General features: G+C 43.3%; 1 protein-coding gene across 1 annotated transcript in view; it reads left to right on the top strand.

The window, feature by feature from the left end:
• The window catches only part of SIM2 (SIM bHLH transcription factor 2), a 50,302-nt gene that overhangs the window by 11,646 nt on the left and 19,549 nt on the right, over nucleotides 1–19,107 (top strand). Inside the window, exons 3-6 of the mRNA XM_037831669.1 lie at nucleotides 1,431–1,520; nucleotides 8,628–8,736; nucleotides 11,619–11,704; nucleotides 14,953–15,152. Of these exons, the coding sequence (XP_037687597.1) occupies nucleotides 1,431–1,520; nucleotides 8,628–8,736; nucleotides 11,619–11,704; nucleotides 14,953–15,152 (485 nt within the window). The remainder of the gene's footprint in view (nucleotides 1–1,430; nucleotides 1,521–8,627; nucleotides 8,737–11,618; nucleotides 11,705–14,952; nucleotides 15,153–19,107) is intronic.

The raw sequence follows: 19,107 nt of genomic DNA, 5'->3' as shown, positions 1-19,107 counted from the left end.
TGAAGGCATACCCAACATTTCCCATTAAGAATGTAATTTTTTTAAGCTACTCTGCAACTTTTAGAACTTAATTATGACTTTTTTCCCCTTTCACTCCTTATTCTAGATACGGCTGGTGATCACATGCCATGTTCATTCAGTGTAGCTATTGATTTGGAAGTTAAGCAAGAATGCAAACTGTGTCAAAACGTTGATAGCTTTAGAAATTGCTGCACAGTTTTTATATTTGTGGAGGTTTGGTTGGGGAAGTTTTTTGTAGCTGAGTTGGAAACCTGAAAGCAAGACATATCAACAAGATGCTGTTTTCAGCCTTAGCACAGGGAATGATAGTTCAGTTTGCAAAGAATTTTTGCAGGGAAACTATATTTGAGGCACCAGAATGTAAGGGTATCTTTCAAGTTTCACTTCTACTACATTCTCTTTTAGACTCCCCCAAAAGGGTAGTAGGGAGGTGTAGAAAACCCAAAGGTAATCTGGTTTCAATTACATGCTGTAAAAATAGAATTTGTGGCCAGAAATTAATTTGGAATATTTTTTATGGGGGCAGCATTGTGGGTTGTATGGGTCTTTCACCAACTTTATTACTTTTCTTTGGTTCTGGATCCAAAATAAGAAAGGGTAAGGAAAATGCAGTTTTATTTTTCAAAAATAGTTTGGTCTTTTTATCCTTGCCACACACAAATATAATCTTTACTTTTTTATTTGTCTTAATCACCTCTTATAATTTCACTTTAAGTTTTTTGAGGGCTCGCCAACTTAGGCAGAATCAGAATATCATTTGGGTAGTTTTAATTTTTTTTTTCAGAACTTGATACTTTTTCTCCTTGCATTTTGCAAAGATTATTTGATCTCATGAATTATGAATAATCAGTTCTGTAGACATAGTCTGTTAAAATAACCATGTATTTTGTTTTATTTTCTGGGGAGTGGTATTTCTGGGGAGTGGAATTTATTATTCAGATGGTACTTAGGGGTAACAAGAAATTTGTGGCAAATAAAGCATATGTCCTAGTGGTATAAACGACTGCCAATTATGACATAAAATGGTCTATATAGTGGTAGATTTTCCCCTAAGTACCATAGAACTCCGGATTTGTGCCAAGTGCTAAAATAACCGCACACAATAAAGCTACTACATTTAAACTGAGCATGATAGGAATTCTCTAATGTTTTGCATGAATTTTTGTGATGCGGATGTAAGATTGTTTTTAAAGTGCTTTAAAAGCATGTGAGAGCCTGGCCTCGGAACTCAACCTTGAGTGGGATTACTTACAATCTTTCTATGGCACCAGACTCCATTTTTGCATTTAACAAACATGTGGATAATAATATTTTATACATTCCTCTATCCCAGTGACAATACAGCAGCTACTTGCTTTAACTCTAAAGTGCCACTCTCATATCTTACTCTGAAATTTTCTCTTTTACAGACTTTGGATGGATTTGTTTTCGTAGTGGCATCCGATGGCAAAATCATGTATATATCGGAAACGGCTTCTGTACATTTAGGCTTGTCTCAGGTAGGTATTGCCTAGTTTTATGTACAACCAAAATGTAAAGTTAAGTGTCGGCGGGTCTTGACAGCCTTACCCAACTTGTAAGAAAATGAGACTGTTTTAAGTGCCTGCCTTTGTGTATGAGAGTAACCCAAAATTGCAAAATCGTCTTCTTAGGACGTCCAGTGGGGCTTTTGTTACCAGTATAACATTTTCCTTTCTTTTTCCTTTGAGGCTAGTGTTCTGTGTATCTTTGCAACAGACAGCCTTGCCCTGAAATTCGGTCTGATGCCCTGGTCTGGCTGCGTAGACAATAACGCTGTATGCTATTAAAAAGAGCTTCACAAAGGGGAGCTTTTCAGTTTGGACTTGAACTGCATGTGATGTTGCAAGTTGCTGGGAGTGGAAGAGGAAAGCTGATGTAGAGTGTGCTGGGGGAAGGGGGAGCAGATTTATGAGTGTTCACATGGAATTCAGGGTCATTTTTCCTGAGTTTTTCCAGTTCAGTGGTCGTTTCAGTAAAGCATTTTACATGCTTGTGATAGATACTCGTAAACTCAGTTTACTACTGTTTTGCACAGCAAAGCCCTGGTTTTTTTTTACATTTAATTGTTACCGATTTTTCTGGAAAAGTGGAACAAGTCTTCTGAAAAGGGGGTTATCCCATAGAGGAAAGAGATGGGCTCAGCTTTGCATAAACCCTGCAAGGTGAGGGTTTGGTGGGTGATTTGGCTGCTGTCTGGGCCCATGGCTTGTGTGGCTTCTGTTAAATCACATCTCTGATGTAACGAAAGTCACGTCACAGATGGTTCTGAAAGTGACATATTTTATACACATAGGGACTCAAAAATGTTTCTGTACATAGTGAACTACTTAAAGCAGAGGGCTTTTTTATCGCAATTAAAAGAGACACTAGAATTAATTGTAGATAAAAATAATGGACTCCCAGGGGATGCATGAGTAATCTCCATTGCACCAGGCCCCTAATGTGTTTTAGCCAAATAAAACATGCCCATTACTATGGCTTGGCCTTTCTCACTGAAAAACAAAATCACCAAATTTGGAAACCTGCTGGTGGTGTATTCCTTTTCAATTTTTCTGCCAATACATTTTTTAAACTGGTCATTTCTTTACAAACATCTCTTCCAATGGCTGTATATCCTTATGCTTGTCCAAGTGGGTTTACATCCTATGTGTTTCCAGTGTAAAGCCCTTTAAAGTAAATTGCTTTGGGGATTTCTTTTTTCTTCCTCTTCTTTTCTTATGAAATCAGATGTCCCAAATAAGGTTTTTTTTTTTTTTTTTCCCTCAACTGTTTGGCTCTTATACTTACCTGACTCATGAGTTTAGTGTACCAACAGAGTGGGAAATGCTGTTGGAAATACGAAATTCATTATTTTTATATTTTTCCAAAATTATTACTATCAATGAAAAGCATTATTACCCTCTGAATTTCCACCTTACCCTTTTTAGAATTACTTAGGGCCCTTTAGTTGTTCCTGTCTGGTTTCTAGTCCTGACTTTAATCTGTGACTCAGTGACCTTGATTGGATTACACACGTTTTTTCAATTGCAATTTATAGAATCTTTGGTAGTCTTGAAGTAAAAAATAACAAATGAGATAAAACTTTTCACATGTATTTAAAGTGCTAGCTTAACAGTCTTTTAAACTGAGGAAAGTTGCTGTAATTGAATATTAAATTTAGATCTGATCTTCCTAGCAGTCAAAGCAAGAAAAGGAAATGCATTCAGTTAATAACTTAAATGAGGAAAAAATATGCCTCCTCTACATTACGTCCAGAATCATGGTGAAAAACAGATCAGAGTATCCATTTTATGTGATTTACAAACTATAGGAATCATTTGTCTGCAGAAACCAGATATGGCCACTGTTTCATTCAGGACAGTGTTGCTTCCTGTAGCAGCCTTCACTGGGTGGATATTAGGGCTGTCTGGTCATTTAATGTCCTCGCACATCTTAACAGTGTGTGCCAACAAAACAGTCCTGTCCAGTCAGACTGATCAGTCTGGCATCCTACATCTCTCTCCCCCAATCATTCCCCCCCTTTTTTTGTGGGAAATATAATTGATTGCCAACAGACACAATAATTATGAATGGCCAAAATATTGAATAAGTGACAAGCATGCCTCTAATTTATGATAAACTCCACAGAAGGAAATATAAGCAGACTCACAATTAAAATTATTATATTTCCTTTTGGCCATAATGAAGAAATAAAACTTTATAATTTCAAAGAGGGGAAGTTATACACTACCATTTTCCAAGAAAATTGTAGAGGGACCCTTTGTCTCTATGTTGGCAGTAGAAGTGCCAATTAAATAGGATCAATTTTTAAAATAAGATAAGTCTAACTGACTGGCGGTGTGGAGCACTGATTTTTCTTATTTTTTGTGGAACTGGGATAACATCAGTCAGCAGCTCCAAAAACACTTTAACACAGACGTGAGCCCCTCGTTAGTGTCTGGGGAGTGTTCCCTCGTGAACTGTTGAAATAAGCAACAACAAACTTTCCCCTCAAATCTGCCTCCTGTTCATGATTAACTCCATGGAAGGAAATCTAGGCAAAATCACAATGTGTATTTTTCCCTGTCATCTTTGCTGAAATGGTAAAGTAAAGTATTGTATAGGATATCAAATACCCAACTTCTCTTTTTTTAAATTTTTGCATCTCTAAGATAATTTTTGTTACTGGCAAAAGTCAGGCAAATATTTTGAACATGAATGCTTTATTAAAATAGGCTGAAAGATTAAAAAAAACAAACCGAGAGATAAAAGTGTTAATAAAATTTTACCCAGTAGTCAGAGGCCTTTTATCTTTTGAGCAGGTTTTTTGATGAATAACAATAGTAGTGATAGCTTATAATCACGTGGTGCTGTTCTGTGTTCCAAGAACGTCCAGTTATTATCAATGATATCATCTCATTAAGTAATGACATCACTCACATTAATATAGGGTTAGACTCTATGTTAGAAGCTCCTAGGAAACATGAGTCCCTAGGTCTTCTATAACTGTGTGGATAATTCACAGTAAAATGGCTTTATTTATTTTTGTCTGAACTGTTCAAATAACTATCTAAATGATCTGTCTGAGGGTGAAAAAATGATTCCTTATGTGTTATGTCTTTTAATAAACCTTTGTTTTTAACCTGTTGGAATAGACAGTGTACTTCATGTGGCAGAGTTTATTAGTTTATTTTTGCTTTTGAATTAAGAAACAGTGATCCTTGCTGTCAAATTTTGGTACCAAAAAATGACAGAGACAATCCACAAAATGTAAGTTTTCCCCTCAGCCCAGGGTCGAAGTGTTTGGAAATGGAGTCAGGCTTCTGATTTGAAAATTCAACTTGATGTGTATACACACACACACATATGAACACACACCTAATACATATAAACATACACACACACACGCACTTGTTAGCATAGGGTAGAGTTGGGGAAGCACTCTGTCTGTGCAAGTTCATTAAATGATTTAGTTTCCAGTTTTTTTCGTTAATGGAATTAATTTGCTCATATTTGAAGAAGAAGAAGAAGAAAAAATGCCCTGTATACCCACTGTGTATTTCCTCAAACATTTTTAAGTATCCTTGTTATTAAAATTTTCTTTACCAAAGTTGCATATATTCTATAGCATGTGGGTAGCTAATATGCATTTTCAAATAAATACAGATATGTATGAAATAACTGTTTATGAGATGCATAAACATTTTTAATATTTCAGATTGCTGCCAGAAGCACAACTTTAAAAATAACCATGATGCTGTTTGGAGGCATAAGACCTAATCCTTTCACTTTCTCTTTTTTTAAAAAAAATATTTTTATTTTTTTTTAGAGTAGTTGTAGGTTTACAGAAAAATCATGCCCAAAGTTCAGAGTTCCCATATATCCCCCCTCCTTTCTCACATATGCAGTTTTTCCTATTGATATTTTGCATTAGTTTGGTATATTTGTTACAACTGATGAACCAATATTATTATAATTATATTATTAAATAAAATCCGTAGTTTATATTAGGATTCACTCTTTGTGTTCTACAGTTCTACGGATTCTTAAAATTTTTTTAATATGATAACATGTATACAACATGACATTTCCCATTTTAACCACTTTCAAGTTTATAATTCAGTTGTGTTAATTACATTCACAATGTTGTGCCATCACTACCGTCCATTACCAAAACTTTTCCCTTACCCTAAACAGAAACACTGTACCAATTAAGCATTGACTCCCCGTATTACTTTCACTTGCAAAATAAAGCGAAAGGACACCGTTTCATGTTTGTTGGCAAACTTGAATTCTGAAACTCAAAGCATCTTATTTTAAAATGCTTAATTTATTGTATTTGACAGAGGGGAGCAATGAGCGTTTTCAGAGAACTGAGTGATTCGCCCCTTCCCAGCACAGAATATATCCATTTAGTGCTGTATTTATCACATGCAATTTTCTTGGCATCTTCTCTGAAGAAAATCTGTTCAGCAAAACATAAAAAAAGCTCTTAGTAGGAGAGTAATTCATTTTATAGTTAGCAGGGTTTTACAAATACTAAAATGTCACATCTGAGGTCTGTTTTAATAAGGTTGACGCATGAGACCTGGGGACTTTTATGGCGACAACCGTAACTTTTTCTTTTTGTCCTGAGGTAGTCACATTTGTTTCAGTGTTCAAAAGCATGAACAGATAATGTAAATACAGGAAACATCATGTTGGACCATAATTTTAACCAAGGTCAGCACTGCGTTTTCATTCCAAAATTTGCTCTTTAAAAATGTTTCCATTATTGGGAGACTGTTTTGCTTTCTAGACAGCCTTTGGGCTTTCACATTCATTTTATAATTGATCCAGGTATTCAGAAAACCAAGTTTTCTAATTCACGTGCCTTTGCTCTTATTCTGTGCATGCATGTGAGGAGAACAGGGACTTTGGAAAAAGATGAAGCTACTCTGGGGTTAAAATGTGAATGTAATTCCTAAACACAGATGCAAGTCTTTTTGCAGGTATATATGAAGATGTTTCTTTGAAAACCTACTTCTTTTTATAAAAGAATTTAGAGCAAGCCAGAATTATCATTTTCGCATTAAATGTGGGTAAAGGGGAAATGGCAGATTGATACAAAAATTTTTGTTTTGGTATTTTTTTTTCATTTTTAAAGTGAGCTGCTGAAATTGTGAATCAATTAAAAAGCAGCCCCCCTTGTCATTAGCCTCCATCACTCCCCACCCAATGAACCCCATAGCTGTGCTCAGCAAAAAGGACGTTGACCTGTTCCAGATGGCTGGCTTCAATGTTGCTGAGTATTTAAACTTCTTCAGGATCAACAAGAAGGACTTAAAAAAGAATGTTAATTTTTATTCTTTATTTTCATAATGAAATCATGTAACAACTGTTCACAGTGCAAATATCCATTTGGGTCATTAGAAAAATGGCAGGTTTAGGAGGTGGGTGTGTGGTAAGTGGGTGCTCGGGAAGGCTTCTATAATGGGATTCTCTGCTGCTCTGCATAATATTGGAAAGAAACATTCCATGAATAGGGCAGAAAATAGAACTGTGAAGGCCATTTTCGGGACGTGGTTACTTAGCTGGCTAGAAACGTGATTCACTCTGAACAAAAAGGCAACTCATATATCTTCACCAACTGGACGAACTGGCTCTGAGGAGTGGGTTACATTTCTTCACCTCCCCGTGGCCTCCTGGTCCTGAGCAAAGAGCCAGTGGCCTTGATGCTAATTTGGAATGGTGGCTCCCAGGAGAATTCTCCGTTAAGCTGCCTGATTGGGGTTGTCTTGCTGCGTGAGGTGGCACGGCCGAGCCCTTTTGCAGAGTAGCACACTGACTTTCCTCTGAGCAAGAGCCACGGGTCTTGGCTTGCCCTTCCCATGCAGCATGCCATGGGGCACGCTTAAAAATAACGAGGGTGTGGTTCAGCACAGACGAGCCCCACTTGCCTCCCCTTTCTTAGTTTACCTTCTTCTTCTGGGACAGGGCTGAGGACAAGTCCTTCAGACCAACCCAAGGTTCTTCGCCACTCAAGGGCAGTTTATTTCCAGGGGCTTCCAGTTTCTTCCCACCCTTATCTTTCAGGTCCCAGCTGGAGATGGTGGAAGTTCTATCATGGCCCTCTGGGCCACTGTCAGCAGTCCTGGGGTACACTTAAAAACAGCATCCATCTGCCCCTGCTCAGAAGGATGCTCCGATGGTGGTAGTTTCCGGTACATTCTGTGGCCACTGCTCATCATAAGATGGGTGAGAAGGCCTGGGACTTGAGCACCTGCCTCCTGCCCTGTCATAGCACTCCAGGTGTTTAGTAGAACCATCTGTAGGGTTTCCAACTTCAGGATTTGAGCCACCAGGGGCCTCTGAGTAAAGATGATAGCTTTGGAGTTTTCTCGCAAAGCAGCAGTCTCCTCTCCTACATGGCATCCTCTATGTGGGGTGTCTGGAAAGATTCCACACTACCAGAAGTAGACAGTGTCCAGATGTTGGGGTAGCAGCCTGACACCCACGTCTCATGGCTCACCACCTCCCTGGGGTCTGCAGAGTGCTGCTTGGGAAAAGGAAAAATGTTTCTGCCTTTGGTGAGGGTGTGGGTGATAAGTGGAGATCCAAGCCCTGAGCCTGGCCAGGGGGATGCACCTCACCCTCCACCCCCCACCACAGCAGTCCTGGAGAGAGATGGGTGACATTTCTTTTTTTTTTTTTTAACTTTATCAAAAAATTAAAAAACAAACAATAAAAAAAACCCGTTTCAACCAAAACAAAGAAATAAGAAAAAACAACCTAAAATAACTACATTGCTTCCAACTTGTTCCTACCATACCCCCCCAAAATAGACAAACCATAGTCATTCCTGAGCATTCCCACAGCATTAAGTTTGCCCTCCATAACTTATCTGTTCTTATTAGATTATTGTTCCCCCTTCACTATTTGCTGTCTATCACTAGGTCCCCTACATTCTACAATATAAACCATTTATTTTACATTTTTCACAGAGTTCACATTAGTGGTAACATACAATATCTCTCTTTTTGTGCCTGGCTTATTTCACTCAGCATTATGTCTTCAAGGGTGATCCATGTTGGGGTGACATTTCTGATCCTTCCTTTCTATGGCAGGTGGAGCTCACCGGCAACAGTATTTATGAGTACATCCACCCTTCCGACCACGAGGAGATGACGGCGGTCCTTGCAGCCCACCAGCCTCTCCACCATCACCTCCTCCAAGGTATTTCCTCCAGATCCAAAGAAATTAGAATGAAAATATGACCATGCTCTTAAATCACTCCCATGGGACTTTTCTCCCTATGCTTGCCCAGCCAAGGCCTCTTGGGCTAACACCTAACTTCCACCAAGCAGTGCTTTTCTTTTATCCCTCTGTCCTTTAAACTAACATTTATCAAGCTCCTATTAGGTGCTAGAGACCATGTTAGGTTCTGGATAGGATGCAAAAGAAGAGTGATAAAAGGCTCCTCCCCTAATGTGCTCCTGGTTTAGAATTCCTGGGTTAGCAGTGTCATTGGTTTAGGCCTGGGCTTCTAACCCATGGGTGCCAGGATAGCACTCAGGGGGCCTGTGAAATTGCATGGGAAGATTTGCAGCTTCATTTTTTTCTAGCTGAAATTTAGCATTTCCTCTGATTATGATTGTAGACAACCATGTTAGTATTACCAGTACCTGTAGCTTTGCCAACAATAGAAATCATAGATACCTTCATATCACATCAGTTTTTACAAATACTTAGAAATAGTGCTTCCTCTCAGCCCTTCTTCAAAATTGCAAGAATTATTAGACCTGTTGCTGGACCCTGGTATTTAATGTATTAATAAAGAAGCACCTTTATAACCATATCACAACTCATTTTAATTCAGTTGATAACCATTTTTCAATACAGTTTGTTTCTTTTGAAACTCTATATATTTTAGTTTATCTTATGCATTTAAACAAACACTATTCTGAGTCGGGACCTGTAGGCTTTATGCCATGGCACAAATCAAGTAAGAAGCCCTGGTTTAGATGGAGGTGGGTCCATTTCAAAGACCAGACTCGATCCAGGGGCAATGTCCTCCTCCTGTTGACAGTTCCCTCTCTTCATCTAATACCTCTTGATTACATCCCTAGCATGTGGTAAGCACAGACATGGCATTACTGTCCAGCAGAAGAGACGTTGAGCAAATAATTATACCAACAAACTTTAAGTTACCATTGCAGTCAAGGATGGGATGACACACAAGGAGAACTCCCAAGACAGGGAGGAGAAAAGCAAGAATAGCAGTCAGTTTTGCAGAGCCAACTCTGAGGCCCCTGTGTTCTAGCTCCAGAACTAATAATTGTGACCCTGAGAGCTTCTTACTGGAGAGAGACTGTATTTTGGTTTCTGGATGAGCTGGGTGACTTAGTTGCAGCTTTCTTTGGAAGCAAGAGCAGTGGAGAAGACGAAACAGGTGGCAAATTACAGACTTCTGGTCCATGATTCATAAGTCCTTGAGAACATCAGGGCTGCATAAATTAACATGAATAATAACTCTGAAGAAATAATTCCTAACAGTGAGAGAGAGGATAGATCATTGTACCTGAACTTGATTTTTTTACTGTGGGTTGTTTAAAGCTAGACAAAGATGGGAGGAGTCTTAGAGACTGTCCCAGAACATCCTGTTGTCATTGTTCTTTAAAAAATTACCTAGTATGTTAGTTGTATGGGAACGGACTTTCTTCCATTAGCCCTGGTCTCATTTTTTCATACCTGTCATAACCTTGGGGAAAAAAAAGTTTTTAAGATTAAAGTAAATGAATTTTGGAAATCTCATCAGCCTCTTCCACTCCCAGTTGCCATGGGATTCAAGGCTGAGGAGTAGCAACAGCACAAGAGAAGAAGTTACAGGGTCTGGGAGAGCTGGAATTGCATATTGATTCATTTCAACAGAACAGAGAGAGGCAGGGTTTGAGGTTCACACCGCTGGGCTTTCTCCCTGGCTTCTCATTCCCTAGGTTGCTTTTCTGTGTTTGAACTGACCTCTGCTGCTACATGGGAACTGTGTGAGAAACGGACTTTCCCTCAAACTGCATGGTTAATTACCGGGTGGTGTTTTTAGACCTGATCGTCTACACCTTCATGCTCCTCCGGAAGTGGTTCCGAGAGGCAGCCATGTTCACCGGAAGCCTCCTGCTGCGGGAGGAATTGTGGGTCAAATATGGCGGCCTCTTGTACCGGAGGGCGGGGCGGGGACTCTGAGGTGATTCCCAACTTTCAGAGGGCAGTGCCCGCAGGGGCGGGCAGGAGGACCGACCTTGCTTCCATTCCTGGCGGTTACCTTTCTTTAAAAATTAATTTATTAACCTCCAACAAATGGCTGTTTGTTTAGAGCGGGCATGACCTTCCCCTCACACAGGCGCGGCCGCCTCTGTTTGCACCTCAGAGTGCTCCCTGGAGCAGAGCAGAGGAGCTCCGATGGGGCTAATTTGCATCTGCAATAGCAAGGTCAGAGCTTTGTAAGTGAGGCCCGAGAAAAAAACCTTTTGGTTTGGCCAGAGAAAGTGGGGAGGGTGAGAGGCCTGTGGGGTCAGGGGTCCCGCCAGGGGTATAAACGAGGGCAAAAGCTTTGATCTGGCCGTGGAGGTCTTTTTGGATCTACTCACGGTGCGTGTGCCGGACTCTCTCTGCCAGGGAAAGGACTGCCCTTGTGACTTGTACCTGAAGGAATGCCAGATGCTCTGGGCTGCACTGGCAGGCTCGGGCACCGCCCCAGGGCTGGCCAAGGCTCCAGCCACTCCATGGCCGTCGGGAGGGGACAGCTCTGTAGAGCCCACAGCTGCACAGGGTCCCCACCTTGCTTCCAGGCTGGCGTTTCTGACGTACCTCTGCAGGGCCTGCTCCCTGTTCCCTGTTGTTGGAGCCCAGGGAAGCCACGCCAGGACTGGGCAGCCCACCCTCCCACCCAGTCCTCGGCCACAGGCAGAAGCTTTCTGGGAGCAGGGTCTGCGGGGACGAGGAGGAGGCCTCTGACTGCTTGATTTGGTTCTGAGAATCTGTTGTTGGGACCTAAGGGTGACATTCAGATGGGGGAAGCATCGCAGCGCGGTTTACCAAACTAACCTGACTCCTGCTTTCAGAGTATGAGATGGAGAGGTCCTTCTTTCTTCGGATGAAGTGTGTCTTGGCGAAAAGAAACGCGGGCCTGACGTGCAGTGGATACAAGGTGCGAAGGGCCGCGTGTGGGTGGCCAAAGATGGGAGGAACTCTGGCTCCTCACTGTTTTCTTTTTTTTTTTCCCATGAAAGAGAAGCTTGATTTATTTGATTATGTTAAAAGTAAAAATTTCTGTGCAAAAAAAAAATAAATGACACCATAAATAACATGAAAAGACAAAGTGGGAGAAGATACTTGCAACACATATAATTGGAATCTAGAATATATAAAGAACTGTAAATCAAGAAAATACCAAGCAATCAGAAACAAAAATGGGCAAATTACATGAGCATGCAATTTACAAAGAGGAAACATGAATTGCAGTCATGCTTATGAAAAGATAGTGTCCTTAGTAATAGGATAAATTATAGGTTAAAACCAAAGGCCTCACTGTCTTAATTTCTTATCGCAGCTGCAGAAAGGAAGGCAGGGAATGAATTCACTGCCTGCTGGCTAATGGAGGCCTCCCTCTGATGATCCTGCGCAGGGCTGGTTGTGAGCAAGGGCAGGAGCTGGTGTTTTATGAGGCTACCTGGATCGCATCATATAAGACGGGGAACCAAGTGGCTTAGGGCAGCAGTTTTCCTGGCACCCCACCTGTGTGACCCCATGAACAGGCCACCCCACTGGGGCATGGTCCCTCAAGGTGACTGGAAATCTGTATTCCAGGGCCAGGTCCCGGGGCTGGCAGCGAGTCATACCAGCCCTTTTTTCTTCTTTTTTTTTTCCTTTTTTTCCCCATGCATGTTTTAATTTTATTTCTCATATAACAATACACTGGATAAAGGGACTGTCAATCACAAGGTTTTTACAATCACACAGCTATATTATAAAAGCTGTATAGTTATACAGTCTTTATCAGAGATCAAGGCTACTGGGTTACAGTTCAGCAATTTCAGGTATTTCCTTCTGGCTATTCTAATACACTAGAAACTAAAAAGAAATATCTATATAATGATTCAGTAGTCATAATCATTTATTAAATCCTGATTTCTCAGTTAAAACTCCTCCCTCTCGTTTGATCGTTTTCTCAGTCTTCAGGGATATCTGCGCAATGACCATTCTAACTTCTTCATTCTGAAAAAGAGTATTGACATTATGAAGTAGGGGAATGAAACTGGTTGATGTTCTTGGAGAGACTGGTACGTCTGGGTTTCACGGCTTATCTGGCATAGGAACAATCTGGAGGCTTTAAGTTTCTGAAAAAATAAACTTGATAGGTAAAACTTTAGAGTGTTAGCCCAGGGTATTCCTTAGGGTTTTCAGGAACACTGTTGGTTGGGGCTTGACATACTGTGGCAATTTGAAATACCTGGCTGAAGCTTGCATCAGAGTAACCTCCAGAATGATCTCTTGACTCTATTTGAAATCTCTCAGCCACTGAAACTTTATTTTGTTTCATTTCTTTTCTCCCTTTGGTCAAGAAGGCATTGTCAATCCCACGATTCAGAGTCCAGGCTTATCCCTGGGAGTTATGTCCCACCTTGCCAGGGAGACTCACACCCCTGGGACATATAGCCCTTTTTTTTTTTTTTTTTTTTTTTTTTTTTTGTTTTTTGTTTTTTTTCATATAGCCCTTTGAAGTGAGTGTTATTGGCCCCATTTTTAATAATCAAGGGTTGGAGAAGGGAAGAAGTGTCCATCAGAAGAGCAGGTCATGCTGAAGCAGCTGAGCTGGGACCTCCAGGTGCAGCCCTGGCTGCTCCTGGCTGCTTTGTCCAGTCAGGCATGGCTGCCCACTGGGACTTGGGCACCTCTAACAGCCTCCTGGCGATATGTGCCTCAACCCTGGAGTCAGCCACTCCCAGATGGAAGGGTAGATTGGAGAAGTCTCTGTTGAGCTTCCAGGAGCACCCCCCTCCAGCCCTTCCCTCCCCTCTCGGGGATTCCTCACCCCCTTCCAGGGGTCTTGAGTTGCGGTCACTCCTCCTCAGAGGAAAGAGATACGAAACGCCTTCACCCTGGAGCTGGAGACTGGTGGGAGCCTTTTTCCAGGAGGGTCTGCCTGTCAGAGGAGGAGGGAGGAGGGTGGGGTGGAGAGAGAGGGGACAGCTGTGTGGATTTGTGCTTTTGGACCTTTGTCTCCTCCTCCTGGAATGCCCCTCCCTGCCCCAGCATCTGCTCCCACCTCAGCCCCTCCTCAGCCCCCTCCTTTGAGTCCCACTCCAAGCTCTTCCCTTTGACCTTCACCTCACCCTGGCTTTATAATTTGGGGGACACATTTCTCATTTGCTGCCCTAGACTCTATTCCTCCTTGGGCCAAGGGGTGGGGAGCCCCCCCAGTACAGGCGTGCGCCCAGTGGGTGTTCTTCAGAAGACTGGGGCTTGAGTTCTTTCTGCCACTTGTTAACCATCCAAGCGTAAGCAAGACACATCGTCTATCTGGGCCTCAGTTTCCTCAACAGGGAGAATAGACTAGAAGAATTTTAAGATTGGTTCCAAAGACTATGAATGGATTCAGGAATCCTGGAAGAAGGTTTTGGAAAGGAGAATTTAAGGCTAAGATTTTAGCTGTTCATCATGGCTGCTGGGATGGCCAGGAGCCTCTCAAGATTTTGCTGACCGTAACTTGTAGAATGCTTTGGATATTCAGGCTCAACACTATACAGATATCTCTGTTCTTTATGGTTTTCGACTAGCAATTAGAAATGTTTCTACATAGTCATTCTTGCTTAATGCTTATTTCAAGGGGATAAAACTTTATAATATCAAGTATGTAAAAATACATAAAAATAAATATAGATTTTAAATGAAAGCCTTTTTATCTTATTGAAAGAATTCTTATTTTACTGGAGTGATACAGCATGTAAAGAGATAGAAATGTCAAGCTAACAGATGTCAAAATCAATCCAAAGGGAAGATGACCTGGCTGGCATCTTAGTGACGGAAACGGGTGTTATGGAGCGAACGGTTCACTGCCAAAAATGCCTTTTCTGTTCCATTGGATCACATTTTGGAAATGAGTTAATCCTGTACAAATCCAGTACATATTAGTTTTCATTTGTGGAGTTACCTGAACACAGTCAATTGGGTGAGCCAGTCCTTATATTTTATTACAATACAGTCTCGTAGGAAAAAAGCCTGGTTTCATTTCTTCTGAGTAATGAATTGGATGTCCTGGCAGAACTTGGCCAGTGCAGCTTGGGGGAGGCTAGTTTTTCGTCACCGTCAAGTGACTGAGCAGGCCCGAGCCAGGAGGACCAGGCAGCAGCCTAATCCATGGCCCTCGGTGGCCCATCCCGCCCTCTCTTCCCCCAGGTCATCCATTGCAGCGGCTACTTGAAGATCAGGCAGTATGTGCTGGACATGACGCTGTATGATTCCTGTTACCAGATCGTGGGGCTGGTGGCCGTGGGCCAGTCGCTTCCGCCCAGTGCCATCACGGAAATCAAGCTGCACACTAACATGTTTATGTTCAGGGCCAGCCTCGACCTGAAGCTGATATTCCTGGATTCCAGGTGAGTTTGGCACGTGCCTCCACGGTCATGGCGTTTTCGGCCATGCCATAGATGGAGACGGGCCCATGCAGGCGACACTGTTAAGCTAAACCCTGACGAGGAATGAGTTATGTGAAGAATGTGAATTAGAAGGGACTTCAGCGGCACCAAATCATGAATTGAAAGAATATCAGCCTTAGTACTCGGGGGTAACCAGAGCTCAGTTTCCGCAGCTGCTGCTGCGAAACACCACAGACTGGCTGCCTTAATTCTCTCCCAGTTCTGGAGGCTGCAAGTCTGAAGTCAAGGTGTCAGCAGGGCCAGGTGCCCTCTGAAACTTGGAAGGAAGCAGCTTTCCTGGCCTCTTCCAGCTGCTGGCGATTTGCTGGCGGCCCTTGGCGTTCCTTGGCTGATAGATGCATCCTTCTGCCTCTTCCATCTTCACAGGGCCTTCTCCCCTGGGTCTTCCTGTGTCTGAGTCCAAATTTCTTCTTATAACACCACAAACCATATTGGATCAGGACCCACCCTAATTTAGTTTGGCCTCATCTTAACTAATTACGTCTTCAACGACCCTATTTCCAAATAAGGTTACGTTCGACGCAAGGTGCTGCGTGTGAGCCCTGGAACATGGCTTTGGCAGGGAGTGGGGATGTGGGGGCATTAGGGGCTGGGACACAGTTCTACCCACAACAGCAGATTATTGGTCCTTGTTGCCTTTTCTTTCTTTCTGTACCGTCACACTGGAGTTTGAAATGGAAATATGGGTGGGGGGTGCAAGTTACCCTTTCTTATGTGATGTCGGGTTCTGCCATGCCAAAGGACTCCATCTCCATCCAGCTGGTTGGGCCATAAAACAACAGGCATGTTTCCACCCGGAGTGGCGTAGGGGTGGGGCGTGGGCTGGCATGGAGCTGTGACCACCATCACCATCTGAGGTGGACACACAGAGGTCCCTGCCTCATGGAAAGCTCTGCCCATAGGTGCCCTTGGCTGGAAGGGCACTCCCAGCCGACGATGGACGAGTCCACAGAGCCGCCTCTGCCAACCTTCCTTTCCCTCTTCCTTGGGAGTGCCCTCCGCTTTCAGAATCTCTTCTTAGCCTGAAGAAAGATGATCCAAGGGGCAGAAGCACTGATCCATTGTTTTGCTAGAACTGGGGGAAAGCCTGCTGGGGAGGCCTGGGCTGGAGTAGCCTGGAGTGTCCCTCCTCGGGGCCCCCCTCAGGCCATCCAGAAACCCCGTTCCCACTCATCTCCCAGGGTGAGCTACAGTGGCTCACACAGATTGTGACATCAGGCTGGCCACGGCTTCCCTGGGTCTCCATTTTCTTATCTGCCCACTCAGCTATCCACCAGGCTATTGGGAAAGGTGAGATTAGACCACAGATGTGACATATGTAAAAGACCAAAAAGCCAGATGTCCCTGCAAGGTGAGTCTGTGTGCCTCCTGGCCCCAGACCCCTTGGCTGTGCAGGCAGGAATGAGCATTCAGAGACCCCACTCCCGACTTTCAGTGTGTGTGGCGGAGTTCTTTGGAAGAAAGGATACATGCATTTTGTTTTCTGCTTGTCCCAAAGTCAGGATTTATTGATTCTTTGCTGGTTAGTGGTGGGAGGTGGAGACACAAGCTACTTTGGTTCATTGTTAATGTGCCTGGGAACCAGCCAGTGATAGAAACATGACAACAGTCAGCATCACAGAGTCGCCATTATCCCCCAGAAACAAGGAAAAATGGTAAATATAACTCTGGGCGAAAGACGTTAGCACTTTTCAGGATAACCAACACTGACAAACGCTGTTTTCCTGCAGGTGAAGGTGGAGGGGCCTGCGGGGGAAGGGGAGGCTGCTCGCGGGCCCCTCCGGATGGCCTCAATGACTGGGCAAGTGGTAGAAATACCAGTATGTCATGAAAGAGGAGTTCTCTCCTGATTCAGGCACCCCTTCTAAAAGCAGACTGAGAGAAAAGCTGGCTGTCTATATGCAATATTTGAGAAATTCAGGAGATATACCACTGGCTTGTCTTTTGTTTTGTCTCCTTTTTCTTTGACCATTCTAGGAAAGCCCCAAGACCTGGTGAAATTCTCTAGAAGAGGCAAGAAGGGGGTCTCCACAGAGGAGAGATTTTATTTTAGGTTCTAACAAGTTTTTCAATCAACACAGCTTTGAAACTCAGACAAATGGAGGAGATTTACAGAAAAGGGTATGTGAGGTTAACTCTGAAGCCGGGCTGCTGCCTCAGGGCATCCCCGACTCGGACTTTTTCGAGCCCTGCAGGTGAGAGGAAGGAATTAAGGTCACACTTTCCAGGCTGATCCAGGCTGGGCCAGCCAGTGAGATTCCCCAAAGGGCCCATGCACAGTGTTAGAAGCAGAGTAGGAAAGAAAGGTGGAGAGCTTGAAGATGACTTCCTGCTGTACCGGAAGTCCCTGCAGTTCTTCCTTCTAAGTGTCAGGATGTTTCTGACAAAGCCCTCTGAGGCTTTTTCTGAACCTCAGTTGTTTATAGAGGTGCTTAAAGGGACTGGAGAATTCTTCAGTCACTATGGCTTTCAGCCTGCCACTGCTTAGATAGTCTTTGAATGGCCTCTGGGCCAGGGAGATTGAAGGATGGACTGCAATGCACTGGGAGGAGAGCAAGCCAGGCGGCGTGGGAGGTGTTAGCCTCAGTGTCCCAGCCTGGGTGCCACTGTGAGGGGCTGGTCCGAAACCTGGCGGCTCCAAAGCCGCAGGGGTTGGGCCAGTGGCCTCAGGGGGGCCTGGCTGACACGTCCTCCAACCTCACCCCAGACCCAACTGAACTTGGTGTAACCTGCAATTTGATTCATAGGGGTTTTGTGGTATCTCACTTTGAAACTGGCTGATGCTTCTGCTAAGGATGGGTGAACCCAGCTATGTTTGGGGTTTGGCAGAACCCTCTGACAGGTCTTCAGATACTGGTGGTTTAGAAAAAAGCAGGAGGGCATCCTGCCAAACCCTTTCCTTTCCCTTTAATTTTTAAAGCCAATGTGTACTTTGATGAGAAACTTAATACATGTGTTTCTGATTCATTTACATGTTTAGGGGTGCTGTACTATAATGATTTCCAAGGGGTCCAGGGAGCCACTTTTATCCCCATACCCTAGAGAAGCCTGGTTTTCTTGGGGGGAGCCAGATGTCTTGATTTTCCTGCCACATGGACTTAGGCTCAGCTGGGGCCTGAAGTTCTAGGTGGCCCTTAGACAAACCCCTCGAGGCTTGAATGATCTTTGGACTCTGGGGAGGTCCCTCTTCCACCCGTCTAGAGCCCCTGTCTCCTCCTCAGCCTAGTGGAACACCATGGAAATGTGTACACCAAATAGTAAGTCCAGGGAAATATGAGGCTCTCAGGGATTTATGACCCAAAGCTGAACAGAACTCAACAGAAAGGGAAGTGGGTGAAAGAATGAAAGTGAGGTCAAATTTCCTGGTTTAATTTACAGCTCCCATTTCACATCCTGGCAAGCAGGCACCCCAATCCCCCAGCTCAGTCCTCTACCAGCACCGACTTCTCACCGTAACATTGCCGCTTTGGAATCCCTTCCCATTCCACCCTTTCATCTGTTCTTGAACATCTGTCACCAAGACTGCTGGGGCCACCTTCTCCAAGGGCGTGCCTTCCAGCTAGTTGCCCAAGGCCTGGGAAATGACACCAGAGCCAACGTGCAGCTCTCGCCTCTAGACGGAGTGATCGCAAAGCTAATGGTGATGAGGTCTTGGATGTTGAGATACTTTTCTTCAAAGAGCTAAAGTAGAAAATTAATACGCTTGGGGCTTGATGAGCATAAAGAGGGGGTAATATCATATAAGCATCGGAAAAATGCTTTCATTTTATAGAGAGCTTAAGCTTTACTGTTTAGTCACAATATTTTTCATTGTTATAGTATTTTCTGGGAGCTCTAAAAAGAGTCCTTGACTGATATGAGGCTTAAGCATCTCCAGTTAATCCATAATTCCCGC

The sequence above is a fragment of the Choloepus didactylus genome, chromosome 1 (assembly GCF_015220235.1).
Source record: "Choloepus didactylus isolate mChoDid1 chromosome 1, mChoDid1.pri, whole genome shotgun sequence".
NCBI lineage: Eukaryota > Metazoa > Chordata > Mammalia > Pilosa > Megalonychidae > Choloepus > Choloepus didactylus.
Note: the sequence above shows the minus strand (reverse complement) of the source record. Positions and strands in the feature narration are given on the sequence as shown.